This window comes from Parambassis ranga, chromosome 18, assembly GCF_900634625.1.
Source record: "Parambassis ranga chromosome 18, fParRan2.1, whole genome shotgun sequence".
NCBI lineage: Eukaryota > Metazoa > Chordata > Actinopteri > Ambassidae > Parambassis > Parambassis ranga.
In genome coordinates, this window is record NC_041038.1 from 8,512,626 (window position 1) to 8,530,589 (window position 17,964).

The 17,964-nt window shown below is 40.8% G+C and overlaps 2 protein-coding genes across 4 annotated transcripts in view; one reads left to right on the forward strand and one right to left on the reverse strand.

The window, feature by feature from the left end:
- On the reverse strand, positions 1-5,010 carry LOC114451100 (dynactin subunit 6-like). Of its 2 annotated transcripts, none has more exons than XM_028429649.1 (7): positions 4,934-5,010; positions 1,330-1,394; positions 1,138-1,243; positions 970-1,058; positions 674-721; positions 421-563; positions 1-336 (listed from the first exon to the last, which is right to left on the reverse strand). In XM_028429649.1, the coding sequence occupies exons 1-7, from the start codon at positions 5,008-5,010 to the stop codon at positions 238-240; spliced, it is 627 nt and encodes a 208-aa protein (XP_028285450.1). In that variant the 3' UTR covers positions 1-237. The 2 variants fall into 2 exon arrangements, with proteins under 2 accessions (XP_028285450.1, XP_028285449.1); XM_028429648.1 differs by lacking the exon at positions 4,934-5,010 and adding an exon at positions 1,614-1,695.
- The window catches only part of LOC114451099 (zeta-sarcoglycan-like), a 25,793-nt gene continuing 10,739 nt past the window's right edge, over positions 2,911-17,964 (forward strand). For both annotated transcript variants that reach the window (XM_028429646.1, XM_028429647.1), the window contains exons 1-3: positions 2,911-3,167; positions 9,850-10,044; positions 13,645-13,746. In XM_028429646.1, coding sequence (XP_028285447.1) covers positions 3,129-3,167; positions 9,850-10,044; positions 13,645-13,746 — 336 coding nt within the window. In that variant the 5' untranslated portion in view covers positions 2,911-3,128. The remainder of the gene's footprint in view (positions 3,168-9,849; positions 10,045-13,644; positions 13,747-17,964) is intronic.

Below are 17,964 nucleotides of genomic sequence, written 5' to 3' on the forward strand. Positions count from 1 at the left end.
CATTTTTAAACATATAGATGGATGCAACACAGTAACATAGGTTGGTATAGTAAAGTTACCATTTAATGTGCAAAATGCATCATAAATATTCATAAAATTGCAAAAGTGCATAATGGTGAGTGGTAGAGGTAATCCAGAAGACATTACACGTACACATACAAGTTCATGATAAGGGAGATGTGTGAGCTTCAGGTGTGTGTGTGTGTGTGTGCGGGAGGCTCTTATGTTTCCATATCTTTAGTTTCTTACAGGTGTGCCGTTTCCTTTCACAGTCTTCTTTAGGTGGTGGTAGTTGGGCAGAATCTTCATGAGGAAATCAAGCTGCAGAGTCTGAGGCTACAAAAAAAACAAAAAAACAATTGTACACAAGCCAAGACAGCTTATGAATCTCTCTCACACACACACTGAAAATGGACTGACCTGTGGCTTTTCACTCTGAACGCGCCTGATGCAGTTTGAACCGTACACGACTGTGTTCTCTGGCACAACCTCGCATGTGTTGACCTGGCAGCACGCACCGATGATGCAGCCGCTGGTCAGGATCACATCTCTGCCCACATCAGCTGGGATTAAATGATTGCCATGTTATTTTTTAAGATCAGCTATGAAGTGTGTTATTATTATTAACGGTTTAATTTATCAATACATATATACATATTGATGCAGTACTTACCCTTTGACTCGATCACATTGTTGTCTCCCATTTTCAGAGCTTGAGAGACTGTGGCAGAATTGTTAAAGATTTCCACAAATGAATTTACACCCAACAGAATCTGTAGCCTGAACAGTGCTACAAAAGCTCAGGCTGACACTGTGGTTGAGAATCACCTCCCTCTGGTGGACAAAGTTTAAATTATACGTGTCCCCAAATGATCTCAAAAGCATCTTTTGGCATTTTCACAACATAAATTCAGACATTAATAAACATGTGATTAGTTCATAATGTCTGCAAAGGACTGCAAAGGATACCACAGCCGACCTCAAACACATTGTTAGTCCCAATAGTCATTGTCTTTGGTTCAGCTCCCTCTGAGTCTGGCATTATATTCTCAGGATAACTGCAGACAACAAAGGAGACAAAGTAGAGTCAAAGTATAAAGATCACACAGAAGAAGGCGACTGATAATAGCTACATACCTGTTAATAATAAGCACCTGCTCCTCTATCAGATTACCCTCTCCTATAATTATAGGCCCTGCCTCTGCTATGATCCGTGCTTTGGGGTGGACAACAGTCCTTGCACCTGAAGTGAAATGAGAAGAAAACAATGTTAATATTAAGCAGCAGGATGAAACACATACAAATAAATGATGTAGTGTTAAATCTCACCAATGGTCACATCTCCTCTTATTTCACTTTCAACACATACAACAGCTCCAGCTGCGATTTTAGCACTGCAACAACACACAACGATATGATTACAACTGTTAAAGGCTGCACTGTAGCCAATAATAAGATAAAGGAGTCATTTCAGTATATTAGCTGTAAAGTGCGCCATCACTGATTTAACAACACGATTCAAAGGGGAAACGACATTTTGAATCTCTGTCTGAATCGAGTTTAGAATACGCTCCGTTATACAAACGGTATATTGACATAGAAAAAACATCTACCTTTTCTGTGCCATTAGCTGCTTAGCGTCTGACATCCTTGCGATGATGAACTGATTGATCGACAGTCGACTATCATTCCTGTAAATATGGAAGTCAGGCTCGATTGTGTTTGTCTTTTTAAAAGTCTGCTGCCCCCTACTGACGCGTTAAGAAAACTGCAATCAATCTCAGCCATCGAAACCATACAGCAAACCTTATTAATAATAATAATAATAATAATAATAATAATAATAATAATAATAATAATAATAATAATAATAATAATAATAATAATAATAATAATAATAATAATAATACGTGTTTTTATAGACATAATTCATATTGCCACAAATTAGACTGGGCATACTGGAAATCTATCAACAACACCAATCTTCACTGTTAAATATTGTCCTATATGTAGGATGAGGTTTGTATTTTATTTTCTAAGATAAACACTTTAATGATGTTGTAATAATGTTGTTACAATTTACTGGTACCCACGCTGTTTATTCTTGCTGCATTTTCGCTGAGCCTCCAGCAGGGTGCAACCAGCGCCAAAGAATGAGAGCTGATGCAGTTGTAGAATAAACTAGGAAAATTCATGTCTTTCTTGCTGACTGATAGAAGACAGGCATATTATTTTTTATCTGTTTAACTATGTCAGTTCATGTGAACAAAAAATGTATATTGTTTCATGGCGTTTTTTTTTCAAATTTTATTTCAGCTAAAAAAAAAATATTTAATTTGCTGGAAATGCCCGTAGATTATAGTCCCACCATGGAATTGTTAGCTCAATGGGATTTGACTTCTGTAAAGTGAGCTACAGTTCTCTGTAATAAACCGGTAATCGAGCCTCTCATGTTTTCAGAATAAAAGCGTACTGGTTATCGCCTACCTCACTCATGTAGTTCTATGTAACCTAATAATAAGTTTTTTCCTTGGGTAAACAATTTATAGGCAAAAACATTGTGAAATACTGTTTAACATAACTAATGTGTGTCAATATAGCACGAGCTGCACATTTAGTCAAATAAAACCACACAAACCCTTTATTTCCTAATTGTGTATTAAGACTTCCTGCATTACACATTGTAGCTTTGTAGCTAGAGATAAAGTCTAACCATCCACAATACTGCTGCATAAGAGCATCTCTGAAAAACAATAGCAGAAACTCCGCGTGTGTAGTAAGTTTTATTTTGAAATTTGATACCGGAAACGCCTTGCGTCATTGCGTCAGCATTGACGGCGTTGGAGTTTTGAAGGAGAGCGAGCGGTCGGAAAGTGAGCGACGGACGCAGCATCTGAGCCCGCGTACCTTTAACTAGACGGCATCCCGTTTGAACACAAGTGGACGACAAAAATATATTTTAAATATAGTTTTGACGTCACAGTGTGTAGAAAATATATGATTTAGCAGCATATCTGCTTGAGTGCGAGTGAAGAAGTGAAGCTAGCAAGTGCGTCGGAGCTGAATTTGGTGCTTTTTAACTAGCTTGTGTCAACTTTGTGGAAATATGTGACAGATGAGATTGTAACATGGAGCAGTCGGCTACTCTTGACATAGAGACGCTCAAGGTAAGCAAACAGTAATGACAGAAGTATTATTATTGTAATTGACAAGTTGTGTAGTATTTAGGAAATAAGTTTTAGCCACCCTTTACTAGGACTTCAGGAAATATATAGTGTTTTTGATATTGTTTTGTTTTATGCTAATCTGAAGTTGAGTCCTCTGCAACAGGTGCTTCCTTTTTTTTAAAAAATCCTGTCTAATTAAAGATGAATGGAAACTGTGTGCTTCTCTCTGTAGGCAGAAATATGATTAATAACAAATGACCAGCTCTCAAACACTTCACAAAGCCTCTGTGGAGTACTACACCTATCTCCCTCCTGCACTATACGTCATATTGTATGCATTCACCTCTTCAACAATCTCTGTAATGTGACAGGTTATGAATATTCTCCCTGCATGCTTTCTCATTATCATTCCAGTCTAGCAAAGAGGAGGGGAGGGGGCAGTAACCTCTGGGTACAGTATGTGCATCTTCTCTTCGTGCTGCAGTGCACACAAAAAAGGCATATCTGTGTTAAAAGAAACCCACACACAGCAACGCTACTGTTGGCCCGCTACACACATTAACATAACACACACACAAATCTGTGTCACACTTATCAGTCAAGAAATCACTCCTCCTGCTCACACAGGATGAGCACTACCCCACTTATAGTTTGTCTGCTTTGTAATATTTTAAGTAGGCCTTGTTGTGTTAAAAAGGTAATATAAAAGTCTAAGAGCCTGTGCAGCATTATCTAATTAAAACCAGAGGCTTTGTTCAGGATGCTTAGTGGCATTATTTGTGTTGATAACTCCGTCTGGCTCTTCCCTCATGCATTCGACTGATGAATGCAAATGACGCCCATGGGGTGCTGTCCAAAATGGCCCCTGTTGGCTCTCTAAGGATTTGCCAGGGATTAACAAGGAAAGCAAGTTTACTGTGGAGAGCTGTCTGTCTGTTTATTTATATCAGCAGTTTGTTGTGGTCTTCTACACCCCCCCCCCCCCCCCCCCCCCCCCTCAACTCTGTGGAACGGAACCGACAGAGCATAAAACAGTCGAGACTTCAAAACCAGCTCTTGACTTTAAAGATGCAAAAGGTCAGAGGTACAAAATGCCAGTGTGGTTTGTTGTGTTAGCTAAAAAAAAATATTTTTCATGAAAATGTCATCAAAGCAGAGCAGCAAGTGAATTCTCTCTGAAAACCTTCAAACAGCCTCTGATGTTCAGTCTTGTTGGCTGTGTGTGCTGCTCAGATTGAACAGCTGCAGCCTTTTGTTATTGGAGATCTTTGATCTGGTCATCATGTTTCCAGTACCTTGTTGCTATGAGGTGGAAGAGTGGCACTGACAGGTATCCATCCATTCAAACAGGGCAGCCACGCTGCAGAGGATGGAACATACTGCTATTGTAGCTCCACCAGAGATAAAGAAACCACAAAAATTGGATTTCACATGCAAGTGGAATGACTATTGACAGCAGCACCCCCTCATTCACATGCCTGATTGTCACATCAACAAAATGTAAAATGGCAACATCAGTGAACTGTGTTGCACATTGAGCAGCATAATTGGCTTTCCCTGTTACAGTTGTGTGTTGAGGATTCTTTTTGATTTCTGTCAAAAGATAAAGAGCCCACACAGGTGCTTTAATAGTGTGTCAGACTCAGAAGGTGATTGTGTCCGCTCTATTCTCCCCTGCTGCTACCTCAGCTATTGTGCAGCATTCATATGCTGGATGGATGAGTACAAGCTTTACAGTCATTAGTGTGTCTCAAATGTTTTCTTACCTCCAGCTGAGGCAGCCTTGTGGGACTCCGGTGGCACTGCTGAGCGAGAGAGCGCTCGCCGATTTGCTGATTAACATTATCAAGCATTAATAACGTCTCATTTTCTTTCATTAGGGCCTTCTCAGCTGTGTTTTGCTGCCTCTGCAGCATGTCACTGTTTGATCAAAGCAGCATGTAGAATATCACCCTCTACGCTAATTGGTGAAGATGATGCGTGCTGGCAGTAAGAAGGGACTGCTGGGTAATTGCTGGTTTTGGCTGGATCCAGCTGTAAGGTTTGTAGTCAAAGCTCAGAGGACCCTGCTTCCCCCTGAAGCGAAAAAAAAAAAAAAGAAAGCAACAGAGGCGGATCTCAGTACAAACTTAAATGGGATTGATGAAGTATTGTATACAGAGACAAATATGGTTCTGCAACAGATCCAGCGCAGTGTGTGATCTAAAGAGATAGAGATTTTATGGCTCATTGTACCTCAGAGAAGCAAGTCACTGTGTAGGTGCGGCGTTTCTATAAATAGAAGCTGCATGTGATAAGGCCTGTAGATGGATTCCAGCCCCATCTGTTCGTGATAATGTGTTGACTTTTTGTCTCAAGTGCTATCAAACATATTTTGATAATTTCGTCACAGATGGAACACGCTCAGGACTCAGCATGATTTTCCAGTCTGACAATTACTCAAAGTGGAAAGGAAACACATCTGCACGGCTGTTGTCAACACTATCACTTTCATGAATGTGTTCAGCCACTGGAGGGAGGGGAAATATTCATTTGAGATTACAAGTTCATAACCTTTTTACCTGTGACCTCTCAACAAGTTCATTGCGACTTTTGACTACAGGATGGATACTCCCCTTTCTGCCTGTCTGTTACACCCAGAGTCATATATAGGTTGCTGAAAAATCTTTACAAATGCCCAAAGAGTCTGGGGTTATAGTACACAAATAACTCTTGTAATCAAAGCAGTATGGAGGTCTGATGATCAGACTGAGCATACATTTCATATGAAAAATGTGTGAGTGCTGCCCGATCGGAGATTGATGGAATTTGTGGATAAGATGGCGAAGAGACACTGAGGTTGCAGGAAAAAGGGACGAAAATGTTCACCTGGTTGTCATGTTATTTTGCTTCCAGTCATAAAATAAAATAAATACAGCAGTCATTTGACTCAACAGTGAAAGCCAGTTTGTCATAACAAACCAGATGTTATTAGGGCTTAGTGGGGTTTTTTTCTAGTGTGAAACTCACGAGCGATTGTTTTTGTATCTCTTTCCACTATTACTTGGTAATATGACCCTAAAATCTACACACTATATCCAATATTAAAATTTCTCCCTTCCAAATTTCTGTACTCTTAATCACATATTACAATCCCATCTTCTTAAGCCAATATAAACATACAAGAATCAGCAGTTTTCTTTCCAATCAATAGTATGCTTAGTAAAAGTCAGAGTAGTTTCTCACACCTGCTGCAGTTGGACATCTCAGTTCACTCTTGTGTGTTTGTGTGAGTCAGCTGTGACCTGCATGCTGAAATGACAGATTGACAAAACGCCAGCCATTATGCACTCCTTCCATTCGTTCTATGAATAACCATGCTTTAGGAGGCATGACTCGACCAGCAGGGTAATATATGCATTAAAACTCTTGTAAAGAAATCACAGGATCTGCTAGCGTTGGGAACAGTGGGTTGCCATAGAAATTACAAGTACTGAAGTTTCCCCTAGCAACAGTGGATTGAAAATAGACTGAATGTGTCCAGCAGGGCAATGGCTGTAGGCAAAAAGGCAGATTTGGAACAGTTTTTTCTTGGTGGTCTGAATGTTGATACAAGGTCTGATTGGCTCCAGTTGTGTGTAAGGATGCATAAAGTCTGATGATAACGCATTAGGCCTCCTTCAACATTGTGGAAAGTTTTGGCTGTGAGAACAACTTGAGTGACACTCCACTGAGAGTTTATATTCAGTGTGTGTAAGCACCTCTCATAATGCTTTTGTCCCTCAGCTGCATCGCTGGTTAAATTGGAATCACTGACATTTCTAGGCCAGCGATATGGGTCATTTGTATTTGCTGCAAAGTCAAGACATCCATTTGTGAGACATCTGCCACCACTGGCAGTTCTGACCTAAACTGTTCATCCATGGAAACTGTCACTTAAGGAGTTGATTCAGTTCTTTAGCAGAGGTAAAGCTTGCGGAAGACTCTTGTTAGATTCCATATTTGCAGTGTTATTATTCCACTTGTTTAGATATTGTTCAATCATTCATGCCCTTCCAAGGCACAGTATCAGTCACGAGAAGAGATTTGGTAATGCAGACGTCGCTCCACAGCCAAAACATTATCTTGGTGAAGTTGTAAAATGTTTGTAATGTAAATTTTGTTTATAATTTAATTTATAGCTCTTTCTTTGCGTGAGAGAAAATAACCCTCCATACCAGCAGGTGGCAGTAGCCCATATTTAAAATGTGAAACCAGAAGAGTTTAGCCATGCTGTGAAAATATTTGTTGCTCAATCAGCCAGAAAGCTGCCGACTGCAAACTGCAAAACAAAACAAAAAAATGGGACACAAACACTCACTGAAAATCCCAACTTTGGCAATGGCAGACCATTAGGAGCATCATGATTTCAAATGTACCTTATGGGTCTAAATAATGGATCCTCAGATTCATGAAACTGTGTCTTAGTTTCTTAATTAAATTAGTGTTTTGTTGGGTTTGCTAGTAGTCTATTGGATTCTTCAATGAAACAAATATGAGCTGTATCCACAAAATAACAAATGTTTCATTGGATCAATGAAGGCTTGTGTTTCCAGGAATTCATAGACAGCCTGAAGGTTGTATGTCTATTTCTGGCACCACCACACACTTCACCTGATACACTGCTCCAAAGTTTTCCACAAACGGCTTCAGTGTCTCTGGTTTTATAATGACGGAAATTCATCAAGCGCTCGCCCTTGTAAGAGATATTGATTGGCTGCAACAACACAATAGCTTTATGTGCTGTGTCCTGACTGTGAAAACAGTCCTTCTGGAGCTACTACAATTATATTTGGACTGATAAGTCAAGAGGACTACAGAATACACTTACAGCTATTACTCCACTCCAACCTGAGCCAATTAATTTGGTCCTTCTTGGATAAAGTCTTCAGCTTGCTGAGCTAAAGAGTCTTTTCTTGCTCTGCCACAGTTAATGAGAGCCTGTCAGGAAAACATACAATCTAATGATGCCTGCCATCAGTGTCTTATGCTAATGACATGCTGAGTGTGAATAAAGCATGTGGGCCATGACTCCAGTTATGCATGCATTACACATCCAGGGTCCCTCTGGGGAGAACTGTACACAGGTGTGTCAATTATGAGTGTGTGTGTCATGCAATTAAAGTATTTTATGCCAGCGTGATAAATTAATAGTTCCTCCTGTGGAAGTATGGGTAACTTTAGAAAATATGTTGACATAATTGGGCGTATTAAATCACTCTGGCGCTGCTGCTGGCCATTTTAACTTGGTTTTCATGAGCAGGTGCTTTTTCTGTTATTCATATCTATGCGACAGAGTTGGTAAAATTCATTCCAACTGTAGCTGGGCTGAACAGTTTAGAGCTCAGCCAGCCTTGCACCCTGTGATGGGGAGTTTCACGGTGTCAGCCTGCGGCCATGATCTGCTGGAGAGCGGCAACTCGCCTGGACAATCACACTTGACAGTAATCATCTTCTCTGATCTTAGATCAGAGCTTCTATGTAGCAGCTTCTGAGTGGTTGGCAGGCACCTTCCTTTCTCAGCCAGAGTGGAGAACATTTTGCTGGCACTGAATCTGACCCTCTGCCTCATCATCCAGCTCAATCCTGCTTTGATTAATGTTGGGTGGAACAGCCAGTACGTGATGACTATGTTGTGGAGATAGTCATGGACTGACTGCTTCTCCGTCACTTTCACATCTTCAGGAGGCTGCAACTACATATAAAGTCAACTTACTGCCTGTGAAATTCTTTTTCTGTGAAAGGTTGATGGGCAGTAACATTGTGAAGATCTCAGCCTGAGGGGAGCGGTAAACAGGTTGGCCGCAGGAAGCTGTCACTCACAGTGACATTTTTTTTAAGCCCTGGGATGACAAAATGTCAACAAGTAATTAGCAGTGAAAACAAAGCTATGACATGTTATTAAATTTAAATAAATGACTTTTCATTGTAAAAGAACATAAATATTAGCAGGAATGTCACAGACCTTGTTTTCCAGACCGCACCTTGCATTAAACACTGTGTTTAGCTAATTAGGATCTAGATTTGGCTGCAGAATTATGTACATTTACTTAAAGAGGTGTATCTATTTAGGAGCTTTTTGCCTTCTGGGCCAGTTATTCCCGCTACTGATTGCTTGTAATCAATGGATCTTGACGGATGATCCAGCTTCCCCTGCAGTGGAATGAAATGCACCACAATTCAAGAACAGCCACTCACTTTGGTTTGGACTTTGGTTTCTCCTTTTATACAATAAAGTTGCATAAATGACCTTGTCTTTTAGGCTCACAGCTTGATTGATTGCTCTGCTGCTGGTTCAATTTCCAAATAGCCGTGTCAAGCTATGGAAACAATGGAAAATAGCCACTTACACTTAATAAATGTAAAATATTAGTGTGTTCCCATTCCTAGTGTGCTATAGATCAAAATATCCCCTTCTCACTCCATTTAATTACATTCCAGGCTGTTTCAATGCAGCAGCTGACATTCATTCCTGCTTTCACAATTTGTTCTTCAACACTGAAATAAACAATGTAAAGTAACACAGCCATGCTGCAGCTGAGAGTCATTTTAGTGCGGCTTGGAAGGTAATAACCACTTACAATATGTGATTGCCACTGTGTGGAGTGAATATATCCCTGACAGCCAGCGGGCTTAAAGGTTGCATTTTGTGTTTGTTTTCCAGATTACCCAGGAGCAGTTTATTCTTGCGTCCCAGTCCCTGCACCTCCAGCGACCAGGCTGTGAGGCCGTATACCCAGTGGGCCTGTATGGCTGGAGGAAAAGATGCCTCTATTTCTTCCTGCTGCTGCTCCTGGTCACCATGATCGTTAACCTGGCCCTCACTGTCTGGATAATAAAGGTCATGAATTTCTCAGTGGTGAGTTAAGAATAATATTTTCCAAAAGTACTGCTGCTGGGCTGCAAAAATTTCCCTTATGACACAGCAAGCACATTTTTCTCAGAAGGGAAAAAGATTATGCATTTTATTTTATTATATCAGATCATTAAATCATGTATTCTTCTTCTTGTCAAGTTAAAGGTTACTGTGCAAGTCAATGGTGGCACCACCTCAAAACATATTTCCCACAAACGGGCATTCAGCTAGTGTTGATGACCAATAGCAAAACACTGACCCTAGCATCAGGGCCCTAAGATCAAGATAACTGCTGATCCGCAGGGCAGAAATACAAAGCTGGACCTCCATATGACTTCAGAGGAGCTGCAGCACAATTTAGCTGACAGTGCACGGCTCCACTGTGTCTACACGTAAACTGTACCTGCAGCCTAATCATAAAAGTCAACATCTGAAGAATGCAAAGCAACATTTGGAAAAGTCAGATGGACCTTGACAGCATCATCAAGGGGAAAATAAATTCCCACATTTATCAAGTTATCTTACAGGATAATGTCAGAGTGGCTGTCTGCCAGCTGGGGCTATGTATAATTTGGTGATGCAGCAGGACAATGAAACTAAAACCCAACGTAAATCTGCTACAGAATGACTTCTTACAAAATATACGCTAAGTGAGAGGAAGTATTAAACTTGACCTGTACATGCACCATATAGAGATGGCGTTGAATGACCTCAAGAGAGCCACTTACACAAAACATATGGCAGAGATGAATCAGTTCTAAAGACCGTATTGTTCTGGATTAAAGCTACCAGAACGGCTTGTTTGAGGCTGCTTCTATGTTGTTCAGATATTTTATATATGAAGAACAGGTCCTACTCTTAATGTCTGTTTCTTAGAGAAGTTGCAACTCACGATAAGTGAGTTATTGCTTTTTTAAATGCTAAAATGATGGACTTTGTTAATGCAGTCAAATCAACCTTGATAGACATGCCAGTGGATCCTCTGATGGCCAGAGGACTGTATAGCCCTATTGTCTAACCTCTTAATACGTAAGTTAATTATAGGGTTTTCTCTTTGTTTCTTTGCCCATACATACAAAGAGTGGAAAATTGTATTCAAGCAGGCCCATTTGAAAACTCTCGTGTTTACTTGGTCTCATCTGGATTCTATGAAGATTTAGAAAAAGACTTGGCAGCAGGACTAGCTGACACTGAATGTGTTAATCTCAAACAAAAAAACAAACAGGCAGATGCTGCAAGCTCCTGTGACATTTCCAGGGACAATACACACAATTTACCATTTTGTCAACAAACTCCCGATGGCAGCATCTCCCCTCTGAGACGGAAGCGTCTCCTGACTATTGCTATCACTCCTCTACTCTTTCGCTTCCCATCAGTCTGTGTCATGAGTAAAAGACCTTATCAGTACTGTTGGTGTGTTGTTCAGAAAATGCACTTCACTGCTTCCAATCGCTGAGAAATCTGCAAGCTCCATAAGAAAGCCAAACTACATTCCACTTTTTGTCAGTATAATATCAGCCAGTGTACTATATGTGTCTTTAATAACAATACACTGAATAGAATGGGCCATTGGTGAACAGTTTTCTTGTTTACGACTGTTCCTAAAGTCATTTTTAAGTTAATTTGAACTCTCAAGGATTTGGAATCAATTATTAATCTCAGCAGACAATAAGATGGGATAAAGGGGATTAACAACTAGAACACACCTGGGTTTCTGTACCATGAAGCTGCCAGGCTGCATCAAAAGTCTCACCGTTTCTGGCAAAGCAGGTGTGTGAACACCTGGCAGTTTCTCCCAATACACCAAGGGTACACAAGGTATTTCCATATGACAAATCTCACTATTCCCTGTCAAGATATCCTGTCTTTAGTAATCCAAAATGGCTGTCCGTCCCATACTGCAACTTCCTGGCTGTTAACATTCAAAAAGTTGAAGTCTACAAGGATGTATGCAGGTATTTTTTTTGACTCACTGATCTGAAAATCATATGTAAAAAACACTTGGCACTGGATCAAAATCTAACATTTAGGAGCTTTTTAAAGCACTATAACCTTCACAAAACAGCTCCTTGTTAGGGACAACTGTGTAATCTGGGTTTTGTCTCACTCCATAATTACCAGACAAAATTAAATACTGTATGTCAGCTGACATTTTTCACCTGTTTCATTGATGTTGAGAGTCTCATCCAGCTGGGCTGTAATAACGCCCTCCAGTTTATTTCACCTTCCACTTATTCATCTGACTGACTGCAGCATGGATTGAACTTTTCACACCCACTACATCACTTCACCTTCGACACTGAACTGACTTTAACATCAGGCTGCTGTCATAGAAAGACCTCCACCCTGCCCCACCCACCTCCCCCACTCCTGCCTGACCTCATATCATATACAGAGTTGTACTCTTTGCTAGCGCAGTGCTTGTTCACACCTTGCTTGGTCAGAGCATCCAGAGTGTGATGATTCACGCTCGATACTGTGCATCCTTATGTCTTACACCTGCCATGACATAGCTGGCCTTGCTCGAGGGCGTCCTCACCATAAGCAAACAGCTAATGCTAGAGGCAGGACCAATCCAAGGACCCTCATTTGGTTGCATAGTGGGTCAGCTAATATAGATATCATCCAACCCACATTATATCAGGTGGTTGTGGGGCCCCTTTTAGAGGGTTTTTACGATGTCATTGCAAATCATTGTTATTTTAGGGGTTAGGTGTTTACCGCACTGCTGTGGATTAAAGGGGGGCTTAACAGCCTTGTGCCTGTTTATCCTGCTGTATGCTGCATCTGACTGTTGTGAAAACAGTTCAGGAAACAAATGTTAGATCAAATCAAATGCCTGCTCATTCCATGCAACTTCTATTATCTATAGAGAACAAAGATATTTTTGGATGTAAACATGCTCATTTCTGCTGTATAGTAGATTTTAAAATGAGTCTGTGAGTTTACTTGTTTTTGGTGCTAGCCTCAAGTGACCCTTTTGATGAGCTTCAGTTGGTTATGCCTTGGTATTTTCAGCCCCACAGAAAAAGTGGCCAATATGTATCCAGTATAGTCCCTGTAGTATAGTATGCATTATCACTGCTTTTATAGCCCTCCTGCTATCATCATTATGCTATTAATTTTTTGTCTCATGCTGTTTTATTTCCCTGTAAATCACTGCAGGAAAGAATTATATTAAAACTATTACTATTATCACCACTTCACATTATAATAATCAGCTCTGAGCCAACTCATGCAAATCTATAAGACGATAAATCTGATGAATTCCTTTGTCACTTTCCCATGAATCTTTTCAACATTCTCATCCACAGCTGCCACATTAGCCTTGTTCTACTCAGTTTGCCTCCCACTGCATGCAGCCTGTCACCCTGACACCGCCGAGTGTCTGTGGCAGTGTCACCTCGATGTCATGTCCTACTTCTTCACTGTCACTCAACTCTGCTGCCTGTCCACTGGCCTGTCTGGCTCCTGCTCCGTCTAATGCAGTTCAGCGCCAGCAGGATTCAGACTTTTTTTTATACGTCTGGGAAGTGACAATCCCTTTGAATCAAATCAGTGAAATTCATCACCACATAATTGATGATCATGATTATGTTTCAGGATGGAATGGGAAATCTCCAGCTGAGCCAGGATGGGATACGCCTGGAGGGAATCAGCGAGTTTCTGTTGCCTGTGTATGTGAATGAGATCCAGTCCAGAAGGGTAAGTTGCTGCCTTTACTTTTCTCACCAACTTCATGTTGATCAATACTCTTGACAGTGAGGAACTAGGAATAGCTCCCATTGACTGAAAACACACGTGAAAAGCTTTTGGGAAGAAAGAGCTCTCCAAAGCTGCAGACAAGCAGGTATTGATCAGTTAGTGTTGAAGAAGTTATGATCAATTAACAAAAAAAAGCCAACTTTCCACTGAGGTCAGGCTGACAATACTTTGATGTTACCTTATATTTGTTCCTGGTTAGGGGGAGATTACTCTCCTTCTCTCTCCGTCCTCTCCTCCTCTGCTTCCTCATTTCCTGTCGTCCTCCAACAGCGTGCTATCAGGGCCTCCCATCGGCAGGAGATGGGTAATAGGCTGCCTCTCAGCTCTTCTCAGGCCACATACAACCTACAAGAGATTACAGACGATTACAGGGGGACCAGAGTCTCCCTGCTGGATTTCCAATCAAGCCCACGCGATAAATCCCCCCCCGTGCCTCCCTGCGCCTCCCCGCGCACATCCTCCCTCTCCTTTCTCCTCTTTGATGTTTAGTAGATTAACCAACACAGCTCCAGCACAAAGTTGATCCAAATTTCCTTCTCCCACACGAATCACAGACGCTCAGTTGGATCATCCCCTTTTTCAGTGATTATGCATGGTGCAGAAAGCAATTTCAAGCACTAGAAGCTAGGGTTCCATGTAAATTTGATTTTTGAGGGACGTCGATGGAGGAAGTGGCTTCATAGTGGGTCCAATTTGCCACGGCAGATTGAGAAACAACTTGGAATTGCCCACTTGCGCTCTTTGATGTTCTAGTTGGAGCTAAATGTTGATTTAAATATAACACTCGTGTGCTAAGCAGTGGAAAACACCTCAAGGCCAGCAGAGCAGACGCCCAAGCTGAACATTGGACAAAACCAATAATTCACTACCCGGTGCAATACCACCTGCAGACATTTTTACTGTCTTGTTTTACAGACAGTGCTGTGCAGTGGCCCTCTTATCTACAGGCACCAGAGATATTTGCAGGACAAAAATCTCTATGGGTCACTCAATATTTCTCACCTGAGGAAATATGTCAAGCAAAGATAGAGGAGGGATTATGGTTATGGAGTTTACACTACAGTGCACAGTACTGTTCTTCAGTCAGATAACCACTGCTGATCAATAAGCCATTACCACAAACAAGAGTGAGCTCAGCATAAGTATCTTCAAGTTAAATATGGAATGTTTTCAAGCTGCTGCTTGCTGGCTTTATTTTTCGTGGATCAATCGGTGCTTTCAATTTTCATCAATAACTGAAGCCATAATCTGTGAAATGCCATGTGGAAATACTCCCATCAGTATTTTTGGCAGTAACTCCGATGGCTGGCAGCAAATTATTCACTAAGTAGCCCCTTGAATCAGTGCTCTGAGTGTAGCATGTTGTGAAATGAGAGCTTCACATTTACTTTACTAGAAAAGGCACAAACAACAAACCTATTTTTGCTATATGTGTTCAGTGTCTAATATGTAATTGTTGTCCCTGGAGGCCACACTTTAAATAACAGAATGTCTGTTGTTGTGATGCATACATTTTAATCAACACCAGTTATTACCTCAATCAATTTCCTGCATATGCAATTCCATGCAGCCACTTATCTCACACACAACAAGTACACTCACAGTCATAATCCTACTTGTTTATGCACTGTGTGGACTATATGTTATTGCACTTCACATTCCCAAACTTCTGATTTATTAACAGCATGTCGTAGGCAGGTACAATTATCCGGGGTTGATTTGTGACACTTTCAAATTAGAGCCTATTGTTGCTTCTCACATCTCAAATTTTTGGACATGGTGTGGGACTCCTGCTTGAGGGCTTAAGTGTAAATTGCACAGCTGACACTCAGTATTATGACTGTTTTAATACGAATGACTAACGTTGGCGTCTTTTTGCTGCAGCTTTCAGTCGTACCCCTGCTGAGCTGTCTGTCAAAGCTGACAGGCAGATAGATGGATGGGATATTCGCTACATTATTTTCCCTTTGCCCTGAGGGCTTCCTCAATGCATGTCTGTCTGTCGATCCATCTGCTTCTCTGCTTTTACAGAGCATGCAATACAATACAAATGCATTGTTATGGCAAAGAGAAAACCATATGGGCACCATGAAAACAATTCCACAAGACACCCTCAATATCAAATGTTTGAAAAGCAGTTTACACTTGAAATTTCAAGCAAATGATTGCCACAAAACAGCTCCAAATTACACCTGTGAAAGCCACAATGCTGCTGTAATTTCGGGCATGGAAAATCAGTTTGACACTTGAAATTTTTTTTACCCCATCTGAAAGCAACAAAGCAGCTGTAATTTCAGGCTTTTTGAAGTATGTCACACTTGGAATTTTCCCTGCCAGAAGAACATTGCATTCATAATTTCAAGCCAAATGTTTGAGGAGGCACTTCTTCTACCTCTTTTCACTTTCCTCACATAGAAACAGGGTGGATCCAACATTTAGTGTGGCTGTTAGAGACATTTTGGTTGTGGAAAAGCTTGAATAAAAACCATTTACTGAACCGTTAGCTTTAGACGGTCAGATTTGTTATCAGACAGATACATTTTTCCCCTTATTGATTGTCCGGGCATGACTGTGCTTCTGTTTTGGTTGAATGAAAGATGTGGTCATTTGCCATCTGATTGAAGTAATGCATGATTTTGAATCCAGCTGCATACATCTATAAGGAAGACACACAGTATAGAAGTCTTAGATTTACCAATTTATCTTGGAATTGCTCCTGCATTTGGATAATAATGCCTGCTGCTGCTGCTGCTTAAGGACAAACTCTGGTCAAATTAGATTTGGAGAGCAGCAGTAATATGTTTTTAGCTAAATGCTCAGTTTGGTCTAACTCTTGTTTTTTTCCTTTGGTGTATCCCAGTGAATTTAAATCAAGAGTCATTAAGATGACATTAAGGTGTTTTTATTTATGTTTCCAGTACCTGTAAAAACACACTTCTGTGAAATCAGCCTGTCCAGTTAGGAAGCAACACTGATTGTGAATCAGTTTCAGCTGCTGTTGTGCAAATGGAACAGACAACAGGTGGAAATGAGGCAGTTATCAAGACAGCCCCTATAAAGGAGAGGTTCTGCAGGTGCTGACCACAGACCATTTCTCAGCTCTCATCCTTTCTGCCTGATGTTTTGCTCACTTTTGTCAGTGCTCTCAGCCCTAGAGGCAGCATGAGGCGGTGTCTACAACCCACACAAGTTGCTCAGGTAGTGCTCAGGTAATCCAGGATGGAACATCAATGAGAGCTGTGGCAAGAAGGTTTGCCTCCAGAACATGGGGGACACTGACCAGGAGACAGGCCAGTACACCAGGAGACATGGAGGGGGCCATAGGAAGGCAACAACCCAGCAGCAGGACCGCTACCTCCTCCTTTGTGCAAGCTCTCTCTCACTTTATTAGGAAGAACATGGAAGAGGTCAAATAGTTTCTGAGTACGGAAGCAGTCACAGTCTGCTGCTTTTTTTTTTAAAACATATTTTGAGATCTCATAAAATATAATAACGTTTTCCATGCATACAGTAAATAGCACACTGTATTTGCAGTTTAAAATGTAGTGAAAACACCGAAAGTGCATCTTGACTGTGGATTTCTCAAAAAAAAACAGTGCAGCTTGAGGCAACACAGTGCCCAGATACAGTTAATCAAATCTTTGCTGTTCAGACTGTTGGCTCTCGCTATCATCTCCGGGGAGCCTGACTGATCTATAAATAGCAGCAAATGCAGGTGTATCGTTATTGGAGTGAAACTTCCTCCTCGCTGAGTCTCACCTATTTTGATAAGCATGAGAGAGATGATTGTCAGCACTGCCTCTGAATAAACAGCTGAAATCCACCATCCACTTGTTAAACTGTCACAGTTCAAACTGCAGCAGAAGTCTGAACATTGTTCAAACAGCTTGCTAGAGCCACTTTGATATGGTTAACAGTATTACACAAAAATACGGGGAACTTTTTAATATTAAAAACGATTAAATAAGCCTGCAAACACGTTTTAAAATAGCGCACACCCTGTAAGACTTGATATTTGAGGAAAATTAAGAAATAATAAGCATCCCTTTTTAATTTGTGACATTTTTTTTCTTCGTTTATATTTACTTCTACAGCTCAGTATGCATATTAGCTTCTAGCAAAACAATCAAAAATAATTAAAATGTAAATATACTTATG

Coding starts and splice junctions, on each gene's coding strand:
- LOC114451100 (XM_028429649.1), bottom strand. CDS start 5,010: ATGTTAATCAGCAAATCGGCGAGCGCTCTCTCGCTCAGCAGTGCCACC. Junction 1,059..1,137: donor CAGGTGCTTATTATTAACAG/GTATGTAGCTAT, acceptor TGTTGTCTGCAG/TTATCCTGAGAATATAATGC. Junction 337..420: donor TTCAGAGTGAAAAGCCACAG/GTCAGTCCATTT, acceptor TTTTTTTTGTAG/CCTCAGACTCTGCAGCTTGA.